This window comes from Ochotona princeps, chromosome 17, assembly GCF_030435755.1.
Source record: "Ochotona princeps isolate mOchPri1 chromosome 17, mOchPri1.hap1, whole genome shotgun sequence".
In the NCBI taxonomy this organism is placed as follows: Eukaryota; Metazoa; Chordata; class Mammalia; order Lagomorpha; family Ochotonidae; genus Ochotona; species Ochotona princeps.
Genome location: NC_080848.1, coordinates 814,157 through 837,175, shown reverse-complemented (window position 1 = coordinate 837,175; position 23,019 = coordinate 814,157). Strand labels below are relative to the sequence as shown.

The 23,019-nt window shown below is 64.9% G+C and overlaps 1 protein-coding gene across 1 annotated transcript; it reads right to left on the bottom strand.

The window, feature by feature from the left end:
• Positions 1–233: 233 nt before the first annotated feature.
• SLC38A10 (solute carrier family 38 member 10) lies at positions 234–16,021 on the bottom strand. Its single transcript, XM_058675694.1, has 17 exons — positions 15,840–16,021; positions 15,104–15,221; positions 12,304–12,349; positions 11,840–11,933; positions 11,056–11,199; positions 10,816–10,940; positions 8,734–8,836; positions 8,102–8,284; positions 6,556–6,667; positions 6,301–6,407; positions 3,559–3,721; positions 3,219–3,392; positions 2,646–3,029; positions 2,455–2,529; positions 2,124–2,147; positions 1,253–1,414; positions 234–1,150 (listed from the first exon to the last, which is right to left on the bottom strand). The coding sequence occupies exons 1-17, from the start codon at positions 15,936–15,938 to the stop codon at positions 234–236; spliced, it is 3,030 nt and encodes a 1,009-aa protein (XP_058531677.1). The 5' UTR covers positions 15,939–16,021.
• Positions 16,022–23,019: the final 6,998 nt, after the last annotated feature.

Here is a 23,019-nt window from a genome sequence, read left to right as displayed (position 1 = left end):
CCAGCGCTGCCCGCTGCCCAGGGCTCCAGGAGAGCGCAGGTGCAGCAGAAGCGTTTATTGAGCCATGCCCGCCCTGGGGGCCTCCGCTGGGCCCGTGGGCAGCTGCCTGGGAGGCTGCAAGGCCGGCCAGTCTGGACACTGGTCGGAAGCCGGAGGGCAGGGGGCACTGTCCTCCGGGCGTGAGTACAAGCCGCGGCCGCTGGTCGGGTCCTGGTGGCACAGCCAGGCCCTGCTCAGGCCTCCTCCTCCGGGGCCCGGGGCCACTGGCTGAGCTGCCTGCCCTGCACCACGTGCAGCGACGCCCCCGCGGCCTGGCGGAGCTGAGTGTCCAGGGCGCCGTGTAAGTCGTCGCCCCGGACATCGGGCAGGGCGTGGAAGCTGACCACGACTCCGTCCCTGGCAGCCGGCTCCCCGCGGCCCAGGTCCCGCCTTCTGCGCAGGTCAACGCCAGCCTGTGCTTTCAGGTCCTGGTTGGCCCTGGTGTTGGCAGGCTGCTTGTCCTCGGGCTCCAGTCTCAGCTTAGAGTCCTGGGCAGCAGTGACCTCCTTGGCCCTGGCCTGCTCTTGGGCGGGGGCGTGACCCCCACCGGGCACCTCCTGGGCACCGCCCTGGCCCGGCTGCTGGTCCTCCTGTCTGACCTGGGCCACAGGCGGCTGCTCTGGCTGGCCCAGTGCGGCCTGGGGCCGAGGAGCCGCAGCCTCCGACCTGCTGGACGGGCGCACTCCAGGCACCAGGGCTGGGCCAGTCGGCCTGGCCTGCTCGAGCGGGCCCCTGCGGTCCCCCTCTGCCCTGGCCGCGGGCCTGGCTGCCTCTTTCCCAGACCTCTTCCTCTCCGGGGACCGGCCACCCGCGATGTCTTGGCTCTGCGCAGGCAGGCCCTGGGGCCCAGCAGGGTCTGGCCCCAGCACGTGCTGCTCTTGCACAGCGCCAGCCCCCGCATCCTTCCAGCCTTCTAGAGGCCTGGCCTGGGCTGCCTGGGGCCCTGCGTCGGGGGCGCCTGCCTGCTCTCTGCTGATGGGCCCCTTGTGCTCCGGCTCCCCGGGTACAGCGGGCTGTGAAGGGAGCTGTTCCGCAGTCTCTCCCGCCTGGCCTGCAGGGGCCTCCTCCTGGCTTGTGGGCACGGCAGCCCCAGGTTCAGCCTGCGTGTCCGCTGCAAACAGAAGTCGCCAGCTCAGCCAGCACAGGTCACCTGGCAGGCCTCCCCCCCCCCACCTGCGCCCGGGGCAGCCCCACTTACCCTGCCGGGACCCACCCTCCTCATCGCCCCGCCTCTGCTGGTGCATCTCCTTGTGCTGCTCCTCTATGACAGCCAGCAGCTTCTCCTGCTGGTCCAGCAGCCGCTTCTGCTGCACCTGCTGCTCTTTGATGACCTGCAGCAGCACGGCGTGGTCCAGCATCTCAGCCCGGCCTGCATCTGAGGTGGGAGACCAGCGTCAGGGGACCTGCCACCAGGCCTCCGTCCCTCACACTCACCTGGGCTTGGGAGTTGGGCCCCAGGACACCCTCGGGAACCCCCAGTGGCCAGCGCCCATCCAGCAACTTCAGCCAGGCTGAGGTTCACGGGCCAGGGAACGAGTGAGCAGGGGGGGGCCAGGCATTGGCCCCAGCCCCTGGAGCCCTGTGATGGGAACCAGAGACAATCAGAACCCTTACGGCAGGGGCACCTGTGTGGCCAGGCCAGCACTGCCACACACACACAGGGACCTGGTGGGCAAGGGTGCCTGGGAGCTGCTGGGACCAGGGGAGCCCACACCGACCCGAGGCCACTCAAACCTGGACGGGGCTCAGTCCAGTTTTCACTGGCAGTAAGCTCCATCAGGAGCAGGGCCCCTGCCGCCACAGGGACTCCCACAGCCTCCTCCCATCCAGGGAGCCCATGGCCGATTGCACACGCGGTCAGTGGCTCAGGATGGGCAGGTAACTCCTCCCTGTGCAGCCCCTACCCACAGGAAGACTAGGGGAGGGGGATGAGCAGCTACCATATCCAGTAGGAACCTGCCTGGGGCAGATGGAACCCTATAGCCAGAGCCCGTGGGGACAGGCTGCAGGAGGGGATGGAGCCCCGTCTTGGGCACAGGGTCATGTGGGGGCCTGGCCAAGAGGACATCAGGAAGCCCGCATACCTGCCACGATCTTTTTAATTTCAGCTGCATGTCCCGTCCCAGGGCAGGCAGGGAAGAGAGAGACAGGAGGTGGTCAGAGGGACAGGGAAGGCAGAGGACAGGAGGGAGACAGCACGAGGGAAGGACAGCCAGACGCCCCGAGGAGCCCCAAGGACCAGGGCCCTGCAGCCACCCCCACACCCTGCAGGTGCCGAGGAGGTCAGAGACCCAAGTCTGGGTGATGGAGGAGGCTGTGGGACCCCCGGCATCACAGTGGGCATCACGCAGACCAACGGCAGCCGGGCACAGGGCGGCACTCGCAGCTCCTGGGTGGCAGGTCCTCCTGGCTTACCCTCCAGCTTGCTGCCCGCATGGTCCCCGTCCACGTCGGCCTGCTGTCCGGGTGCTGGTCCTTCGGCAGGCACACCTGTACACACAGATGCAATGCCTCAAGAGTCATCAGGGCTAACCTTGCCCCTCTGCCCACGCAACAGGCCCCTGGGGCTCCCCCGCCCCGCCCCGCCAGGAGTGTCTGCCACCCACCAGGGTCGCTGTCTGCAGGCTCCCGCAGGCTTCGGGCGGCAACAGCCTCTGCCTTGGCCCCTGCTCTTGCTGCCAAAGCCTGCTCCTCAGAGGCTGCTGCTCGGTGCCCCGGGTCCTCCTTCACAGGCTGGACAGCGGGCTGATTATTTGCTTCTGGAACCTTCTGGGGACCTTCCAGGACATGGCCCACTTCCTCCCTGGCCGCTGGCACCTCAGGCTCCTGCTGCTGCTGCTGCTCTGGGGCCACAGCCCGCGCCCCCATGAGCTGGGAGGGCACCTTGTTCCCCTCGGGTCCTTCCTGATCTTCCCCGGTGTCCACTACCACCTTGTCGTGAGGGACAGGTGGCTCGTGGCGGTGGGCCTCACCCAAAGGCACAGCGACACCTGCGAGTCACCAATGGCGGGGTGGGTGAGGATCTCCCTCCTGGCCACCCCTGACTGGGCCCCTCTCCATGGGCAGACTCCCATAGCGGGTGCTGTGGCCCAAGGGACAGCTGAGAGGACCAGCTCCAGTGGCAGGGCTGAAATCAGACTCGGCCCGAGTGTTGCCCCCAACCACAGCTGCAGCCTCACCCTGCTCCGGGCGGTCCAGCTGGGCGGCTTCCAGCCTCTCCTTGGTGTCCACTCCATCGGGCACGTCCACGGGACCCTTGATCTGGGCCTGCTCCGGCTCCCCTCGCCCCTCGGGCAGCTTTGGCTTCTGCCGGCCATCCTCGCCCACAGCCCCGTCGATGACGGGGTCCTGGACTGTGAGCAGAAACCCCGGCTGACCGCACGTCCGATGGCTCGCGGCTAGGGCCGCCCGCCCTGCGATGCCGATTTCCACCAGGGGGCGCGGGAGGCCGCGCAGCTCACAGCCAGCGCCCCCCCCACAGCCCGCCCACGCGTGCACGCAGCTCAAGCCGGCACCCACCTGCCAGCCGGGCCCCGTCCTCCTTGGCCTTCATGCCGCCGGCAGCCCCTCCCAGCGGATCATCCGCAGCTGCCCCCGCCAAGTCCACAGGCGCCTCCTCGCTCACAGACAGAGTGGTGAGCGTGCTGACCACCAGGACGCCCAGGCCGACCCACAGCACCACCTGTGTGAGACAGAGCCCCACGCACGGTCACTGGCACAAAGCTGTCAGTGAGGACGCGTCAGCCAGAGGCCATAACACCAGCAGCCATGGCATGAGGAGCCTGGGGTAGTGTTGCACATGAAACACGTGGGGGCACCGGCTGGCTGCCCACCTGGAAGGGATCCTGGCCCACACTTCAACACACAGAGCACTGGGGCTGCAGAACGCAGTGGGAGGGAGGGAGGCTGGAGGGAGGAGGGGGCTCCAGCCCCCTAACCCTGCAGGTGTCTCCTTGCCCACGGGCCTGTCCCAGAGGAGCCCCAAGCAGCTCCCCTGGCAGCTCCGGCCATGCTGGCTGCTCCCACAGCTGGCCCAGCAGTGCAGGGGTGGGCTTCCAGGACAGGCCAGCACCTACACAGGCAGTGGCCAGGGCAGCTCCAGGCTAGGTGGCTCTTGCTCAGTTACCCCAAAACCCACGCCTGCAGGAATGCCACAAGGCCAGGCCCAGCATGCCTCAGGGTCCAGCAGTGGCCACGCTGAACGGAGCCGGGGGATGGACAGAGCACGGGGCATGACGGCACAGCTGCCCACATCCCAGCAGGTCCCCAGGGTCCCAGCATCCCCCTGGATAGGCAGTCCCCAGCTGCTGAGACCCCTAGCTACCCAGCATGAGGGGCCCAGGGGTGTGTCCAGAGTGCAGTGGGGAGCGAGGCAGAGCAGACAGCCTCACAGTAGCAGATACCAACCCATGACGCTGTCTGCCCTCCAGAGCAGAGCAGGTAGTGTGGGCACCCACCCTGTTACATAGGACTGAGCCTGGAGCAGCCCCTGGGTCCACACGAGCCACAGCAGGCAGGGCCGGCCCCCACGTGGGCTACGGTGGGCAGAGGCAGACCTCAGGCCACGTGGGTAGAGCTGCGCCCCGTCCATGTGGGCCACAGCTGGCGGAGTATAAGCAGGAAGGAAGCAGCTCCCATCTGTCCAGCTGTGCCAGCAGCACCAGGACCACAGCGCTCGGTCAACATGTGATGGACCCACACATTCCCCCAGAGACGGACACACCTAGGCCATGCAAGGCCGACACAAGAGAAAACAGGCCAGACCCACTGTTCTGGGAGATGAAACTTCAGAACTCGACCTCCTGGTGCACAGCCACCAGCAAAGCATGTGGCAAGGTCCCGTGGCCCTGAAGCCACCGTCCAGGGCACGTCAAGTCCTACCCACCTACTCAGAGCCAGAACCATGGTACCAGGCCAGCCCCTGCCCTAGAGGGGCTCCAGACCAGAGCACCCAGCTCCTAGTCCAGGACCTACCTTGGGGACAGCCGAGCCCACACACCAGCCTTGTGGCCGACCAGGAGCCCTGCACATGAACCCCAGACCCTGGGGCAGCAGCTCAGCAACTAGTGTGGCCCACACCTTCCCACAGCCACCCTCAGACGCTGTGCCCCATGTGCAGGGCACAGAGCACCAAGTCCTTGGCCCCTGCCAGACCCTGGGGCTCCAAGGGCCACTTCTCCAGGTCACCCAGGGCCCTCAGCTGCTCAGCTCTCATGGGGTGGCCCTTGGTGTGCTGCCACTCCCACCACCTGTGGGCCAGGGCCAGCATCCTGACCAGCCGACTGGACAAGGGGGAGGCCACGCCCCTAATGTGTGCCCAGCCACGGTCCTGAGGTGTGACCACGCGGAGCCTAGTGGTTCTAACGCCCACAGGAGCCCTTTATGGAGTTCTTGGCTCCCAACTTGAGCATGGCCCAGCCACAGTCACTGTGGCCGTTTGAGGAGTGACCAGAGGACGGAAGACCGAACTCGATGCCCTCTCTGCTCCCTAGGCCCCGTGTCTCCTTCAGGAAGTAATCCTGCCTTTCAAACAAGAAAACAAATTGCCTGCGTCAGAACTGAGGCAGCTGGAACGCAAACTGGCACCCCTAGGAGCCACCCACCTTGACCCACTGTGTCACAATGTTCCTAGATAAATCAGTCTTGGGAGAAAAAAAGCTGCTGGCACAGCCAGCCACTCCATACTGGCATGCCTCGGTCCCTGCCCAGGGTCTCATCCTCACAGTGGATACCAGGGGTCAGCAGCCCCAGCTCCGGGGGGGCAGGTGCAGCCCAGCCAGCGGCCAGCTGCACAGAACAGCTGCCTGGATGTAAGTGAAGGGCCGAGGAGTGCAGGGCGGCCTGGGGACCGTGGACAGCACAGCCTGATTCCGACAGAAGCGTGCCGGGAGCGGAGCAGGCAGGAATCTGGGCACCATGAGCCGGGCAGCACACAGCACACAACTCTAGGATCAAGCACCACGCCAGTGGAGCTGGAACAGAGGGCCGACCCTCTGTGACCACCTGCCTACTCGTCACTGGCGGATGAGGGGTTGTGGCCTCAACACCCGGCCCGTGGCAGCCATACCTCCCATGAGCCTCCCCATAGACTGACGCTGCCGACAGAGCCCGGATGTCACGGGGGAGCCCTCAGGACCGCAGGAAGGAAGAGACCATGGGCAAACTAGGCAACGCTGGGAGCTGACCAGGGCACCAGCTCTCCAACCCACTGGCGGCAGGGTCACAGCCCCACGTGGCAGGACAGCCAAGCCCCAGGCCCACCTGCGAGGAGAATGCGTTCTTGTGGATCTTCCTGTGGATCAGAGCTGGGCAGATGAAGCAGATGAGGCTTCCCATGGTGGCACCCGTGAGGCCCAGCACAGTCTCCACTGCGGGGACAGAGAGGCAGCTGAGTGAGGGGCCGGGAGGCAGGGAGAGAGGAGTGTCCATAGACTGGCCCAGGCCAGGAGCCAAGCATGCACCCCGGCCTTTTCCGTGGCAAGAGAAGCGAGATGCGGTGCCGGGGCTCCCTCTTACCGTTGGGGATCATGATGCCGCCGAGCATGGTCCCAAACACCACCGAGAGAGTCAGCGCCTTGAACCGCAGGGGTGGCATGTAGCCTCCAGCCGCAAAAGTGCCGTCCTTCTGCTGCAAGAGGAAACGTGCATGTCCACGCCAGGCACGGCTGTCCCCTCCCTCCCGCTCCCAGCAGTGCCAGCGGGAGCTCACCTGGCAGGGCAGCACCACCGCTGGTATGCGCCAAGCACAGGCAGACCCAGCACACACAGACACTGGTGCACACACAGACATGGGTGTGCACACAGACACGGGTGTGCACAGGTAGCTGCACACACAACTCCCTCCACCAGGAGCACCCCCTGAGGAGGACTGACTGATTCAGACAGCGAGTCTAGGAGACACTGCAGAACCTTCCAGAGCAGAAAGCCCATGCATCTGCTACCCGGAACACCGGCTAACAGGACACAGGGGCGGCCACCTCCTTCCTGCCAGGGCCCTCCCCTGCTGGCCCACAGACATGCCGACTTCTGCCCAGCACGACCATATCAGACAATGTCACCACGAGACAGACACTCCCATCCCAACACAGACAGCAGCGAGCGTCTCCTGTGAGGTCAGGGGTAAGAGTTGAGGGAGCAGAGGCTTGCTGAAGGAAACGCTCAGGAAAGGCCAGAGGATGAGATGGCAGGGCACCAGCCGCTTCACTCCCTCTGCTGCTAAGAATACATCCCCCAGCTGGACCGCTAGCGTCCCAGTGCCCTGCACCCTGCCCTGGCCAGCCACGACCAGCTGGAGTGCCGCAGGACAGGCAGCGGAAGGGCCCTGGGAAGACGCGGTGGCCATGCGGTCCACCAAAGACCCAATGGCCTGAGCAGCTCAAGGGAACACATGTCCCGGCCACCCCCGAGGCCCCACAGTGAGGACACAGCAGCAGGTGGACGGCAGACCAAGCTCTCTCACGGGCCCCGAGGCTACAGCCACAGCACGGGGACTGGCTGCTGGACCCGGCACTGTCGGCATCCCCTGCCAGCAGCAGCCAGACCTGATCGTGCCCTGCCCAAGTACAGACCAGGGGCTGGCTGCAACGTCACCACGACCAAGGCCCAGCTGAAGGCCCCTGGGGCTCCAGCCCCCTGTTCTGGGCTACTTTCCAAAGTTGTTTCTTTTTTTTTTTTTTAACCTATACAGAAAGGTTTCATCTTAAGAGAATGGCAATGTGGCGCAGTGAGTGGGTGAAGCATATCCATGTTGGCGCTGGTTCCAGTGCCAGCTGCTCATTTGCCATCCAGCACCCTGCTCACACATCAGGAAAGCAGCAGAGGACGGCCCCAGGGCTCAGGTCCCTGCATGAGAGACCTGCAAGGATGCCTGGCTCCAGCCTGGCCCGGAGGCCGTCTGGGAGTGACCCAGCCCTGGCCCGGCCACGGAGGCCATCTGGCAGAAGAGCTCTAACTTGGAGCTCACGGACAGGTGTGGTTTTGGCCGCGGCTTGTTTACAGGTAACAGAGGCCAGCAGGCCCAGCGACCCCCGACGGCCCCTAGCCAGCATGCCTGGCGACTCACCTGCTGCTCGAACAGCAGCGTGTTGAGCGCCTGCCTGCAGGGCAGGATCATCATGGGGAAGCCCACAGCCACGGACATCACGAAGCCCACTCGGATCATCTCTGTCACCAGGTTGGAGGGGAAGTGCAGCAGCACGTTGCCAGCCGTGGCCTCCGTGAAGCTGACGTAACCGAAGAAGCCCACCTGCCGGGGATGTGACGGCTGCCATGAACGCTCGCCCACTGGGCCCCAGGGCCGGGCAGGGGCCTCCAGAGTGTACCCAGCCCCCTCAGGGGGGCTCATGTTGGGGCTTGCTGAGCTAAGCGGCTGCCCTGGGACTCCAGCATCCAGTATCGGGGTGTGGGTTCATGTCCCGGCTAATGCACTTGTGAGCAGCACCCTGCTGAGATGCCCTGGGAGCAACAGCTTGAGTGCCCGCACCCACACAGGAGAGCCGGCGGGAGCTCCTGGCTGTCACGGGGCCCAGCCCTGCTCCTGTGGGTACTGGGGTGGGAGCAGGCCGCTGTCACATGCATAAACAGATAAACCTGTCCACAAGGGCATGGGCAGAGCAGCTGCAGGGACCCCTGCTGTAGTGTGGGGTGAGAGCCCACAGGGCGGCCCAGTGCTGCAGGGCAGGGGAGGGCACTCACCAGGACATAGAAGGTGGTGACCACATTGAGGGAGGAGGCGAATATGGAGCTCATGGTCTTCACCGACGGCTCGTCCAGGCTGTCGTAGGTGGGCAGGACCTGGCTGTGGGGGATGGCTACTTCAAGCAGAGTCCCAGGGCTGGGGCCAGCACGCCAGGACGTGGAGGTGTGCCCCACCACTGGGGCAACCCCGCTCAGCACAGTATCAGGGCCTGTCCCGCTAGGCCGGCAAGGCAATGGCAGAGCCAGAGGAAGGCTGGCCAGGCCCCACCCGCAGCCTGCAGCCTCCCAGCCTGGGCCAGCTGGAGCGTCCCCGAGCTGACCAAGCCTTCAGCCTGGTCGCAGGTGCCAGCAGTGGAGACCCAGACTGCTGCTTACCCACCTGCCTAAGTCTGGCAGCCTCTCTGCCAAGGCAGAGGGACCATATTCCAGCCCTCTGGAGGGAGGAGGCAAAAGAGAGACTGGGGGTGCGCTCTGCAGGGGTGGGAAGGCACACATGGGGTGCGCTCTGCAGGGGTGGGGAGGCACACTGTGGTGCACTCTGCAGGGGTGAGGAGGCACACATGGGGTGCACTCTGCAGGGGTGGGGAGGCACACTGGGTAGCTATGGACCCCAAGCTTACAAGAGCACCAACAGCCACCCCAGGCCACCAGCCCGTCTGACTGCGATTTATTGTGGCAAAACAGGTGGGTAACGAGCCTGCAGTGCCCAGGGACACACAGGGACCTCAGCTGGAAGGCCAGAGTGTGCTCGGGGGGACCCTGGTAAGGAGGCCTGAGTGGCACCCCAGACAAGGCTGCAGCCGTGCCCCGCTGGTCGGCCACACCCAGTGGCCACAGCAGGCAGGGTGGGGGCCATGGTGCCAGCTCAATGCCAAACGCACCATGTCCACACCTCTGCTCAGCCGGCTGACCACAAGTCGCCATGACAGTAGGAAAGCCACTCCCCCGCCAAGCCGTCTGCACACGCATTCTCTCACAAACCCACACTCTCTCACATGCCTATCCGCACTCACACAGCTGTGTGCACACTCCCTCACTCACTCCCTCACTCACACTCACTCACACTCCCTCACTCACACTCCCTCACACTCCCTCACTCACACTCACTCACACTCCCTCACTCACACTCACTCACACTCCCTCACTCACACTCACTCCCTCACTCACACTCACTCACACTCACTCACACTCCCTCACTCACACTCACTCACACTCCCTCACTCACACTCCTGTGTGCACGCACTCCCTCACTCACACTCCCTCACTCACACTCCCTCACTCACACTCCCTCACTCACTCCCTCACACTCCCTCACACTCCCTCACTCACACTCACACTCCCTCACTCACACTCACTCACACTCCCTCACTCACACTCCCTCACTCACTCCCTCACACTCACTCACACTCCCTCACTCACACTCACTCACACTCCCTCACTCACACTCACACTCCCTCACTCACACTCCCTCACTCACACTCCTGTGTGCACGCACTCCCTCACTCACACTCCCTCACTCACACTCCCTCACTCACACTCCCTCACTCACTCACACTCCCTCACTCACTCCCTCACACTCACTCACACTCCCTCACTCACACTCACTCACACTCCCTCACTCACACTCACTCACACTCCCTCACTCACACTCCCTCACTCACTCCCTCACACTCACTCACACTCCCTCACTCACACTCACTCACACTCCCTCACTCACACTCACACTCCCTCACTCACACTCACTCACTCACACTCCTGTGTGCACGCACTCCCCCATTCTCACTTGCTTTCATTCTCACATGCTTGTACAACCCCTCACTGGCATGCTCACACTAGGTCACACACCTATGCACACATACTCTCACCATCGCACAGCAACCTGCAGCTGACACTGGCGACTTCCACTTGGGTCTTCAAGGCCCCAGGTTCCCCACAGCAGCCACTCTCAGGGACCGTGGCAGACAGTAGCACAAGGAGGCCCAGCAACATGGCTCCAGTGGGCTTGTGCCCGAGCAGCTAGGTCTAGCAGACCCTCTCCCCAAGGTGGTGGCGCCCCACGGTCAAGGGCAGAGCACTTACGACTGACAGGCGAAAGACATGCCAAAGATGGGGATACAGCGGAAGACGCCTTCCCAGCGCACATAGCTGACGCGCTGCAGCCACTGCCCGCCAAAGAGGCCGTGCTTGAACGAGGACAGAACCATCTGTAGAGGGACCGGAGGGGACAGGAGGGACAGGAGGGGCAGGTCAGCACCGGGGTGCAGGGCAGTGCTGCAGCAGGGTGCAGGTGGGCCGTCGGGAGCCTCTCGCAGTACTCACCACACCCATGAAGATGGCGTAGAAGATGAGGGCCATGGCGCTGAAGGACTGGACGGAGGCCATGACGTTCCTCTGCAGGCTGAGAGGCAGCACAATGCACAGCGAGACGGCGAATAGCAGCAGCACGCGGAAGGTGCCCGTCACCTGCCAGGCAGCGCCAGGCCGGGCGCCCGCGGTCAGAGGCTCCGAGAGCACACGGCCCAGTGCTCAGCTGTCCTCCAGCAGGGCCCTACCCACCCCAGGGCTCTGACCGCACAGTGGAAGGCAGCCTCAGGGGCCCAGGCCAGTGCTGGCTGAGACAGGCTGTGGCAGCGCAGGGCAGGGGATCCAGGGCTCCCTCAGACCCTGACAGCCCTGCCAAGGACCCTCAGGAAGGGCGCTCGGCCTACAAGCCACACGGGATCCCGGGACAGGTGCGGGGCACAGTGCACATCAGGCCCTGATCTGGCCTCAGCTACTGCACCTGGAAGGCAGGGGACGACGGCCCAAGTGCCTGCACCACCCCACATGGCAGACCCGGATGGAGCCTGAAGCTCCCAGCTCAGCCCAGCCCAGCCAGTCCTGGCCGGCCTGCAGAGCGGACCCACGAGCGGATCCTCTGTGCGTCCCTGAGGCTCCCAGTGTCCCTGCCTGACCAGGGGCTGGTCCCGGGCTCACACTCCCTCTGCCAGCACCGGGCGGCAGCACCCCGGGACGGCAAGGCAAGCCTCCCCCGACCCCAGCTTCCGTGGGAGAGGGTGGCTTACGGGAGGTGCCGCAGCAGCGACCAAGTGCACCGCCTCACCTGGAACCCAAACAGTCGAGCAAAGAAGCTGGAGCCCAGGTCGCCGATGACGACATAGAAGGCAATACAGGTGCCCAGCATCAGCCCGATCATGCTGGGGGAAACGGGGACACGTGGGACGCCGAGCAAGGGGCCGGGGCCCCGCCACCCCAGGCCTCCCCTCGCGGATGCAGGATGGAGCCCAACAGGCCCTGCAGCGTCAGGCAAGTGGGGGAACCCCAGCCGCGGCCCCCCACTTCGCAGGTCTGCGTCTAACTCAGAAGCCTGCAAGTGCCGCTGCCGGCACACCATCATCTTGAACCCTGACTCAGAGCAGGCGAACGTGGCACCATGGGGACAGGGAGCTGCTCACAGACCCCAGACCCCCAAGCTTACATCTCTGGCATGGAGGGGTCATGGAGCAGGGCACCACGGGGCAGGGCAGCTCTTCAGAGCGCCCCGGGCGCCCCGCCCCCAGCCCTTACCTGGTCTCCACGAGCATCTTCCCTGCCTTCCCGTGCGCGTGCAATGCTGTGGGGCGAGACAGCATCGTCAGCACGCGGCCCGGGCACACCACCTGCAGTTGGGCTCCTGCAGGCCTCACAGGGGCTTTAACCCACGCCCACACTCCTCTGTCCACGAGTCACAAAGCAAGACAGCAACAGCAGGTGGGGTTCCACTCAGTAAAATGAGAAACGGGCTGGCATGCTGGCTAATCCCCCACCTACAGTGTCCACATCTCATATAGATGCGGGTTTGAGTCCAGCTGCCCCACTTCCCATCCGGCTCCCTGCCTGGGAGAGCAGCAGAGGACGGCCCAAAGCCTTGGGACCCTGCGCCCGTGTCAGAGACCTGCAAAAAGCTCCTGGCTTCGGATCGGCTCAGCTCTGCCCGTTGCACCTACTTGGGGAGTCAGCCAGTGGATAGGTCCTGCTCTCTCACAGATTTTCAAGTAAAGTAATAAATCTTTCAAAAAAAATCAAAACAGGGCCTGGTGCGATAGCATAGTGGTTAAAGTCCTCGCTGTGAACACGCTGTGATCCCATATGGGTGCTGGTTCTAACCCCGACAGCCCTACCTCCCATCCAGCTCACTTGGGGAGTGAATCATCGGACGGATCTTCCTCTCTGTCTCTCCTCCTCTCTGTATATCTGCCTTTCCAATAAAAAATAAATAAAATCTTGGGCCCGGCAGTGTGGCCTAGCAGCTGAAGTCCTCGCCTTGAACGCCCCAGGATCCCATATGGGCGCCGGTTCTAATCCCGGCAGCTCCACTTCCCATCCAGCTCCCTGCTTGTGGCCTGGGAAAGCAGTCGAGGACGGCCCAATGCATTGGGACCCTGCACCCGTGTGGGAGACCTGGAAGAGCTTCCTGGTTCCCGGCATCGGATTGGTGCGCACCGGCCCGTTGCGGCTCACTTGGGGAGTGAATCATCGGATGGAAGATCTTCTCTGTCTCTCCTCCTCTCTGTATATCTGAATTTGTAATAAAAATAAATCTTTAAAAAAAAAAGTAAAATAAAATCTTAAAAAAAAAAAAAACAAAAACAGGGAGAGTCCACGAGGTCATGCGGCCTGCCCGGCCAGTCTGGGACCGTCCCCACTTCCCAGGCCCCTCCAGGGCTGCATGAAGCCGCGCACCCACCTCCTCACCCAACAGCTGGCCCAAGGCCCACAGACGGCCCACTGGCCGCACAGTGGTGGAGCACCTGCCGGCCCAGCTGGGCTCAGCCACAGCACTGGGGCACAGAGAGCAGCTCTGCCAGGCGTTGGGAGCCGAGGAGGAGGGGAAGAGGCAGTGCCAGGCGTCTCGGCTCCCTCTGGTTCGGCAAGGAACCAGGAAGGGCTGCCCGCGTCAGCATGCTCCACCTGGGACTCCGCAGCAGTGCCCAGGTCTCCAGGGAGGGGCTGGGGACTCCACCTAGCCAAACCAGTCAGGCTGCTCAGGAGCTTTCCAAGAATAGCCAGGTGGCCAGCCCGTCACGGCCCACAGGGCCCTGCCACCAGCCTCTGTTCAGGAACCCACGGGACGTCCTCTGGGAGCAGCCGCCTGGGGCTGCTGGGACGCAGGCTGGGTCAGGGTCACGGTCAGGGCTGATAAGGCCTCCTGGGCACTCCAGGCAGAAGCCACTGCTGCTACTTCGTGCCAACACCTCGCAGAGTACTGTGACTGACCATGGGCGCCCTGACCGACCGTGGGCATAGTGACTGACTCTGGGCGCAGTGACCAACTGTGGGCGTAGCGACCGACTATGGGTATAGTGATCGACTGTGGGCATAATGACAGACCGTGGGCATAGTGGCTGACTGTGGGCGTAGTGACCGACCGTTGCTGCCCTGATCGACTGTGGGCATAGTGACAGACTGTGGCTGCCCTGACCGACCACAGGTGTAGTGACAGACTGTGGGCGTAGTGACCGACCATGGCTGCCCTCACCAACCGTGGGCACCCTAACTGACCATGGGTGCCTTGACTGAATGTGGGAGCAGCCTGGAGCTTGGGGCTTCGCTAGACCCCTCCCCCAGACTCCACCCATCCCTCTCCCCTTCATGGCCAACCACAGCCAGGAAGGCTCAGGGCTCCTGTCAGCCTACCAGCACCCACGCCAAATGTCCAGGGCCATGGTGGGACGGGCAGAACCCTGAGGAGGAAGTGTACCCTGCAGGCAAGCTACCCAGACACCTGCTCCAGGAGGGAGGACGAAGACAGATGGAGATGGGCGGGGTGGGGCAGCGCAGCCCTCGACCTGGCTGCTCACAGGCATAGTGAGTGGGAGCAGAGGGCGGCCAGGTACTGGACAGTCCCAGGACCACGTGCCCTCAGCGGCAGGTATGCACCCTGCTGTCAGGAACCTGTGTCCGCAGACCCCTCCACGTCACTTGAGTTCTAAAGTGTGAGTGATCATCCATTTTCTAGAATTACATTTAAAAAAAAAACACACTGCCCAAAAGCCTTTGAGGAGCAGACAGGGCTGGCAGTGTGGTGTAGCAGGTAGTGTGGGCACGACTCAGGTCTCTGCTGTAGCCTGGGAAGGGAGTGGCGGATGGCCCGAGCCTTGGGCCCCTGCATCTGCATGGGAGACAGGGCTCCTGGCTCTGGACCAGACCTGCTCAGTGTAGCCATCTGGGAAATGAACCAGCAAACAGAAGGTCTCTCTCCCTGTCTCTGTGAACTTGACCTTTCTAATAAACAAATCTTACAGTGCCGGAAGCACTGGTCTGTGCGTCGTGGTCGGAACACGGGGGAGGAAGCAGCTGACAAGGCAGGGGGACCCGCGGGGCTCACCCAGGCCGGCGTAGGTCCTGCGCTTGCTGAGGCTGGCAGCCTTCACCAGGAACATGCACGACTCATGCGTCATCCAGGCGCAGAAGGCCAGCAGCAGGGCGCCCAGGACGATGCCACACTGCACGGGGAGACAGGCGCGGGAGACGCAGGCCCGCACTTCCCCACGCACCCCTCCGCAGCCTGCCCCTCTGCTTGGCCCGTGCTGCCCCAGAGCCCCTCCACCCGGCCCACGCTGCCCAGGCCCTGGAAGCAGTGGCCACGGTGAGCTTCCAGAGTGCATCCTGACAAGAGCAGTTGCCCAGCCTCACCCAGAGGCTGTGGACCCCGTCCCTGGAAAGCGAGCCAAGCCAAGCCTCAGCCCGCAGCACCAGCACCCATGTGGACACAGGCCTGAGTCCCGGCTGCTTCACTTCCCATCCGGCTCCCTGCTCGGGGTCTGGGAAAGCAGCAGGGGACGGACCGAAGCCTCGGGACCCCGCACTCGTGTGGGAGACCGGAAAGAAGCTCCTGGCTTCGCGTCGGTCGCTCAGCCACTCGGAGAGTGAAGCAGCAGGTGGGGGCCCTCCGTGTCTGACGCGCAAACGAAGTAACTAAGAAAACTGGATGTCACAGCGCCACACACTTCCTGCTGCAAGGCTGCGCTTCCTGGGCGACCTCCGGGGGCAGCGCGCGCCGTCTGTGCCCACCACAGCCTGGACGGGGCCACGTGGCCCGGCGTCCCGGCGCGCGGACTCACCTGCTTGAAGCAGAAGGGCATGGTGAGGACGCTGACCCCCACGATGCTGTTGACGATGTTGGTGATGAGCCCCCAGTTGGAGGCGGCAGCGGCCGTCATGGCGCGGGGCTGGGGTCCTGCACGGCGGGCGGCGGGCGGCGGGCGGGCGGGCTCAGCCGGTGGACCCCGTCGGGCCCCGCGGCCAGCGGCCGCCCATCGAGCGCAGCTCGCAGTGCCCAGGCGCGGAGCCGGGAGCCCCAGCGACAGGTCAGCGCGCCGGCCCCTCGCCGCGTCCTTCCGCCTCCCTGCCCGGAAGTGACGCTCACGGGGGCGGGGCTCTCGGGAAGCCAGCCAAGCACACGCCGGAGGGGCGGGGCCTTCCGGGGCTCGGCCGGACGCGAGCCAGTGAGAGGCGGAGCGGCGGTGGGCGGGGCCCGCGGCGGGGCGGGCCAGCTTCCGGCCCGGTGGCGTCCGGAGGGGGCCCGCCGTGCGAGTGTCGGTCACGCCTGCGGCTCCCCGAGAGGCTCGCTGCCCTGCGAGGCCTGCGTGGGCCGTGCGCCCGCTGCCCGGGGCCGGGGCGGTGGGCTTGGACAGGGAGTGGACATCAGGGAGATCCCGCCGGCTGTTGCGCTGGCCCAGGTGGCCGCCAAGGCCAGGGCGCGCTGGTCCAAAGCGGGAGCTTCCTGCAGGCCTCCCCGTGCGGCCCTCCCCGTGCGGCCTCCCTCTGCGGCCTCCCCGTGCTGCCTCCCCGTGCGGCCTCCCCGTGCGGCCTCCCCCGTGCAGCCTCCCCGTGCGGCCCTCCCCGTGCGGCCTCCCTCTGCGGCCTCCCCGTGCGGCCTCCCCCGTGCAGCCTCCCCGTGCGGCCCTCCCCCTGCGGCCTCCCCGTGCAGCCTCCCCCTGCTGCCTCCCCGTGCGGCCCTCCCCGTGCGGCCTCCCCGTGCAGGCCTCCCCGTGCGGCCCTCCCCGTGCGGCCTCCCCCTGCGGCCTCCCCGTGCAGGCCTCCCCGTGCGGCCCTCCCCGTGCGGCCTCCCCCTGCGGCCCTCCCCGTGCGGCCCTCCCCCTGCGGCCTCCCCATGCAGCCTCCCCCTGCTGCCTCCCCGTGCAGGCCTCCCCATGCGGCCCTCCCCCTGCTGCCTCCCCGTGCAGGCCTCCCCGTGCGGCCCTCCCCCTGCAGCCCTCCCCCTGCGGCCTCCCCCTGCAGGCCTCCCCCTGCGGCCCTCCCCGTGCGGCCTCCCCCTGCGGCCTCCCCGTGCAGGCCTCCCCGTGCAGGCCTCCCCGTGCGGCCCTCTCCGTGCAGGCCTCCCCGTGCGGCCCTCCCCGTGCGGCCTCCCTCTGCGGCCTCCCTATGCGGCCTCCCCGTGCGGCCTCCCCATGCAGCCTCCCCCTGCTGCCTCCCCGTGCAGGCCTCCCCATGCGGCCCTCCCCCTGCTGCCTCCCCGTGCGGCCCTCCCCCTGCAGCCCTCCCCGTGCAGGCCTCCCCCTGCAGGCCTCCCCGTGCGGCCCTCCCCCTGCGGCCTCCCCCTGCGGCCCTCCCCCTGCGGCCTCCCCCTGCAGGTCTCCCCCTGCGGCCCTCCCCGCTGCGCCGGCCTCTGCTGCCTTCTCAGGCCCTTAGCGGGAGCTGGGGGACGGGGGACGCGGAGCCTCCGGGACGAACCAGTGGCCGGGTAGGAGCGCTGGCCCATACCTGCGCTTCTCCTTATTTCGTTCTGGTGGGAGACGGGTGTGACGCTCCACGGCGTATTCCCACAGATAATGGCTCAGGACATTAAGCAACCCCGGACACACCCCCCACCCCAGCACCTCCCAGCCGGGGTTCTGGGCAGCACCGCTCTGTCCTGCAGAGGGCTGGAGTGCAGGCCCAGAATCCCAGGGCCTGGAGCAGGGGTGCCCCTGCCTCCTCCCGGTTGAGTGGGAGCAGCCCCTCCAACCGCTGCCCCCGGGGCCATCTCCCTGGCCCCACCTGCCTCCAGCAGCAGGCTTCCAGACAGGGCTTGTGTGGGGATCCCAGGGCCCCAGGGAGAAATCACTGCAGTGGCAGGAGGGCAGACGGAGGGGCACCCCCTCCATGCAGCTGCAAGCCCTCGGTGGTTCACCCTGCAGCAGGGCAGAACAGGGAGGGGCGCGCAGGAATGCAGCATGTCCTGGCCTGGGCGGGGGGCGCAGAGCACAGGTGGGGACCCTGGGTGAGCCTGGGCAGGAAGTCCCAGGCGCTGGGAAGGGGGTGGGGGAGCCGCTGAGGCACCCAGGGGCCAGCAGGAGCTCTACACCTGGACACCTGATCCTCAGACCCAGTGCTGGGACCGCCCCAACACGCTTGTGTGCCCTGGCCAAGACGGGCATCCCAGGCTGGTACCCAACAAGGCCACAGCCCTGTGTCCCCAGGTGTGGGGAAGACACTGACCAGGGTGGCCCGTGGATGATAGCTGCATGGAACATGGGGGAGTCCCAGGGATGTGGAGCTACGCTGGGGTCTGGGAGAGGCTGGGGATCCGGCATTCTAGAATCCTCCAGCTCCTCCCTTCTACGTGGAGAGGACGGGTCCCACACAGCCTGCACCCGGATAGTACTGGGAAGGGAGGCCATCTGCCAGGAGCCTGGGGTGTGTCCCAGGGACCAGAGGGACAGCGTCCCATCACAGCCTCATTCTTGGAGGCCAGGCTCTGGCATCATGGTGAAGCTACACCAATGTTGCCAGACCCTATAGGCTGCCCTGCTCCCCATCCAGCTCCTGGGACAGGCGGGTGGGAGGGTGAGTGGGTGGGGGGAAAAGGCAGCAGGAGACGACCTCTGCAGAAGAGCCGGGTGGAGCTCCTGGCTCCTGGCCTTCCTTCCCAAACAGTTCAACACTTTCTACCTTCGAACCCACAGAGCCCCTGTCTGCAGGACTAGAGGATGTCTGGACAGGTGGGTGGATGGGAAGTGAGCAGACAGGTGGAGGAGCAGATGGGCACATTGGTGAGTGGGTGGGTGGGACGGGGGTGGGTGGGTGATCGGGAGGATGGGTGAGTGAGTGGATGGGAAGGTGGTCAGGAGGGTAAGGGAGGGTGATCGGGTCGGTGGGTGGGTATGGCTGTGTTTCCCTTTGCTGGCCTACATCAACAAGTCAGGGTGAGGCTGGAGGGCCACTGGGGTCCCCCCTCGACTGAGTCCCCTGTGGCCGGCCAGCCCCAGGACAGGTACAATGCCTCAGGAGGTGTCTCAGTGGGGCAGAGGGACCCAGGGGGTCAGGGGAGGCACCACCCCCTTTCACACTTGACCAGAACCCGAGTGACTGATGGGTCGTGGAGCCTTGGGTGCAGGGGGAGCCCCAGGCCCTGGTGGGGTGTGGGGTGGCATCCTGCCCATGTGGTGGCCCAGGTGTCACCCAAGTGGGCACCCTGCTGCCTCAGGGGCTATTTTTCCACAGGATTTTCTCAGCATACCTTGTGCCGCTCCACAAGACACAGGATACTGGGGGTAGCAGAGAGGGTCCCAGCCCCCTCCACCCACAGTGGCGCAGTGGGGGAGGGACAGCATGGAGGGTACCTCCCATCCCCCACCCAAGCAGGGAGAAGCAGCCCTGAGGCCCTGAGCTTGCTCCTGTAGGTGCCATGGGAGAGAGCAGGTGTAGCTGCCCCCCACCCCCACTGCCCAGGCAGCCCCCTCACGGAGCACATAGCACTCCCAGCCCTCCCCGGGCAGGAGGAGCAGCCCCAGGCCTCGCGCTGGACTGCTGAACAAAGCCCAGGTAGGGACATAAATCAGCTGCCGGTCACATTTCCTGCCCCGAAAGCCCCTGTAAAACAGGGGAGAAAATTGACCTGTCATGGCGATAGATGGGCGGCCGCGTCCCCCGCTCCCAGGGCCCCGCCCTCACTGAGCAGCCTGTCCGGCCAGGGGCTGGGCCCCACGGCCAGGGCAGCCCTGGTGCGGCGGAGAGCAGGGGAGAGGTGGTGTGGAGCCAGCCTGGGAGCCCAAGGATGGTGTTGGTGGGCAGCGGACAGCCTTTTACAGCACACGGTGTCCTTCTGTGTCCTCCTCCACCTGCCGCCCTCCCTGCAGACCGTAACTGCCCAGGCCAGCAGTGACCTTGGTGAGGGACTTCGGTGTGGGGCGGAGGAGCCTCCACAGGTCTCCTTGTCGCCTTGGAGAGCAGCAGCCCAGGGGACAGGGTCGGGGTGGGCCGCAGGGGCAGCACCAAGGTGATCCCTGAAAGCAGGGCCCCGTGTGGTGTCCACTGGAGCAGAGGGCAAGGCTCCCAGGAGAGTGGCCCCCACTGCTCCCCACGCTGGGCACCTGTGTGCACTGCGGCAGCTCCCCCACAGCCTGGCAGGGAGGCCAGGCATCCTGGGCATGGATGGTCCAGCTGGGCCTGGAAACAGCTCGAGCCCAGCATTTCAGCCCCCACCAGCCCTGGACGGCTGCAGCCATCTCTGGCGGGCCGTCTGTGGACCAGGGGACTGGGGCAGATGTGGGGACAGGCCTGTCCAGCCCCACCCCTGACCCTCAGCTAAAGTGACAAAGCAGGGAGCCCAGGCCTGCAGGGGCAGAGCTATGTGTGGACAGAGCACCCCCACAGGGCCAGGCAGGGCAGGGGGGAGAGCCCAGCTGCAGGGCGTGCACTTGGTGTCCATACACTGTAGCAGGCAGGGTGGGGAGCATGACCAGGGAGAAAGAGACAGGCTTGGAGATAGCCGCCAACAGAGATGCGGCGACAGGCCAAACTGGACAGGCAGGAAGGCAGCTGCGTGCTGGGCGGAGCTGGGCGCCTGGTCCTCAGGCCTGGAGGCTTGGCGGGGGCACACGTTGTTGCCTCCGCTGGCCATGAGTGCACCCAGGAGCCCATGCCCGGAGTTCTGCCACCTGCCGACACTGGGCACCCATGGATCTGCAGATGTGCAGGAGCCTGGGCACACGAGGGTCCACCCTGATCGCCACCCAGACCCCGCACCTGGGCCACCTGGGAAGCCGACTCCTTCCTGACACTCCGGCCCTGAGGTGCATATCCCCACCACAGAGCCCCTGGGACCCCAGCCCTGGTCTTGCATGGTCACTGGCTGGTGCCTGAGTCACCTCTATCCCCTTCCTGCCGTGGCAGAGGCCACGAGATGGGGGTGAGGGACTGAGGACAGATCGGCCAGCTGACAGAAGACCCAAGATCCCTCCCGGACCTGACTGGCACAGCCAGGGCACCAGCTCGGGTGGCCAGCCTGCCGACGCGGCACAGCAGGAACAGAGGCAGAGGGAGGGTTTCCTTCCAGGAAGGGAGGATAGGCACCCCGTCCTGGGGCCCTCGGGGCTGGGGGTTTCTGACCGGAGAGAGGACTGGCCGGGCTGGTTGGGGGCCAAAGGACGTGTTCCAGGAGCACTGGCCAGGGTGGACTGGGGCTGCGTCCTCCTCCCCTGCTGCCCAGGCTTTGAGGGACTCCGCCCCGGCACTGCCTTCCCAGGTCTTGCTGTACCCATGGTGCCTCCGTCCCAGGACCTCCCAGCCACGGGGTACCTGCTGAAGCCCTAGTATGGCAGTGAGGACCCTCACAGCAGCCTCATGGTCGATAGGGGAGCCAGGAACCCCGTAAGATTGTCCTGCAGCCCACAGCCGCCTGCTAATCCCAGTGTGGCCTCTGTGCCCCCGGCGTCCCTGGCAGCAGTTCTGTTGCTTGGTTCCTCTGCCTGCAGCCCAGGCCCCAGGACATCCTGCCCCCACCTTGGCATAAACCCTCCCTCTGCCTCTTCCTGGGCAGCTCCTAAAATCCAGGCTACTGAGCATTCAGTCCCACACGACTGGCTGGGCAGGCAAATGTGGGGCAGACCTGGCCCCCCGGGGCCGGCTGACACAGAAAAGGCAGTGCCAGCGCCAGCCACTGAGCCTCGGGGCCTGGCACCTCACTGAGCCCCACACAGCAGGCAGCCCAGCCCCCACTGGAGCCAGCATGGTGGCCTGGGTCCCTGCAGCTGGTCCTAGGGCTGTGTGAAGGACACACACCCGACAGACCTCCACTCAGCCCCCGGTTTGGGTAAAAGACAACTTAATTTTTCCATTTCTCCAAAAAATTCACTTTTTCAGCAGAGCAGAATGAGCAAGTGAGCCTCGGGCGGCGACCTGCTGGGTGTCCACGGTGGAGTGCGCCAAGCCCAGGGCTGGTGCAGGCAGAGCAGTGGCCATCTGGGATGACAATGGGCAGAGCTGGAGGGACCACAGGACCACGTTGTTGCGCTGCCCCCTCCCAAGTCCTGGGCCCCCACACTCTACCCTGGTGGTCCCAGCAGCCCATGACAGGGTGTCTGCCTGCCTTGCCATCTCCCCAAACACATCCTGCTTCCCCACAAAATAATTTAATGCAACTTAATGGCTTGAGGTTGATGTAAAAATTGCAGGCATGCGCGGGTGGGGAGGGGGTCTCATAAGAAATCCTTTTGCAAGTCTAATTGAGTTAATGGAGCCGTAACTGCCGCGTTTTGGGGGTGATCGGTCTGCTTTCTGTCCATTCACATACTTCTGTGTTTTCTGTGCTATTGATTTGTTTTTTCTTCATAAAGTGGGCCACTTTACCGCAATTTTTAAAGCCCCAGTGATGAATAAAACCTCATCTCCCCACTTATTAAAGGCACAGGAATTAGCCTGGTTCGGAGCCCCACTCGTCAACCTGCTTAACAGTCCCAGGCTGGGGTGTTTCAGCCCAGCCGACCCGCCCCAGCAGCCGACAGCTGGAGGAAGTCCTTGGCTTCCAGGAGCTGGGCACAGCGGGACCACCTCCAGGGCAGGGCCGGAGGACCCCATCGGTCAGCCTGCTCCACCTCCTTGGCTGGCCGTGACCTTGGGACAGTCCCCATCCCCCTGCAGCCCTAGACCTGCCTCTTTGTGTCTGGAACCCTGCCTCACAAGGCAGCTCAGGGTCACTCTTGTGTTGGGAGATGTCATTGTAGAGCACACACACACACTCATGGCCCAAGGGAGGGGCAGCAGCCCCCAGACTCCCCGAGCACCTCCCCGGGCAGGTGGAGTGGAAAGCAAAGTTCTTTGTGACGCAGAAAATGTTTAAAATTACACAGAGGAGTTAACTGTGTGTGCACTGAGGACAAGCGTCAGTCCCACGTCCACTTGCCACTTACACCAAAAAAACGTATTTATTTGAAAGCAGGCAGAGGACAGAGACAGGGAAGAGAGACAGTTCATCGCTGGTTCACTGCCCGGATGCGATAGCCAGCTTGTGGCCAGGCG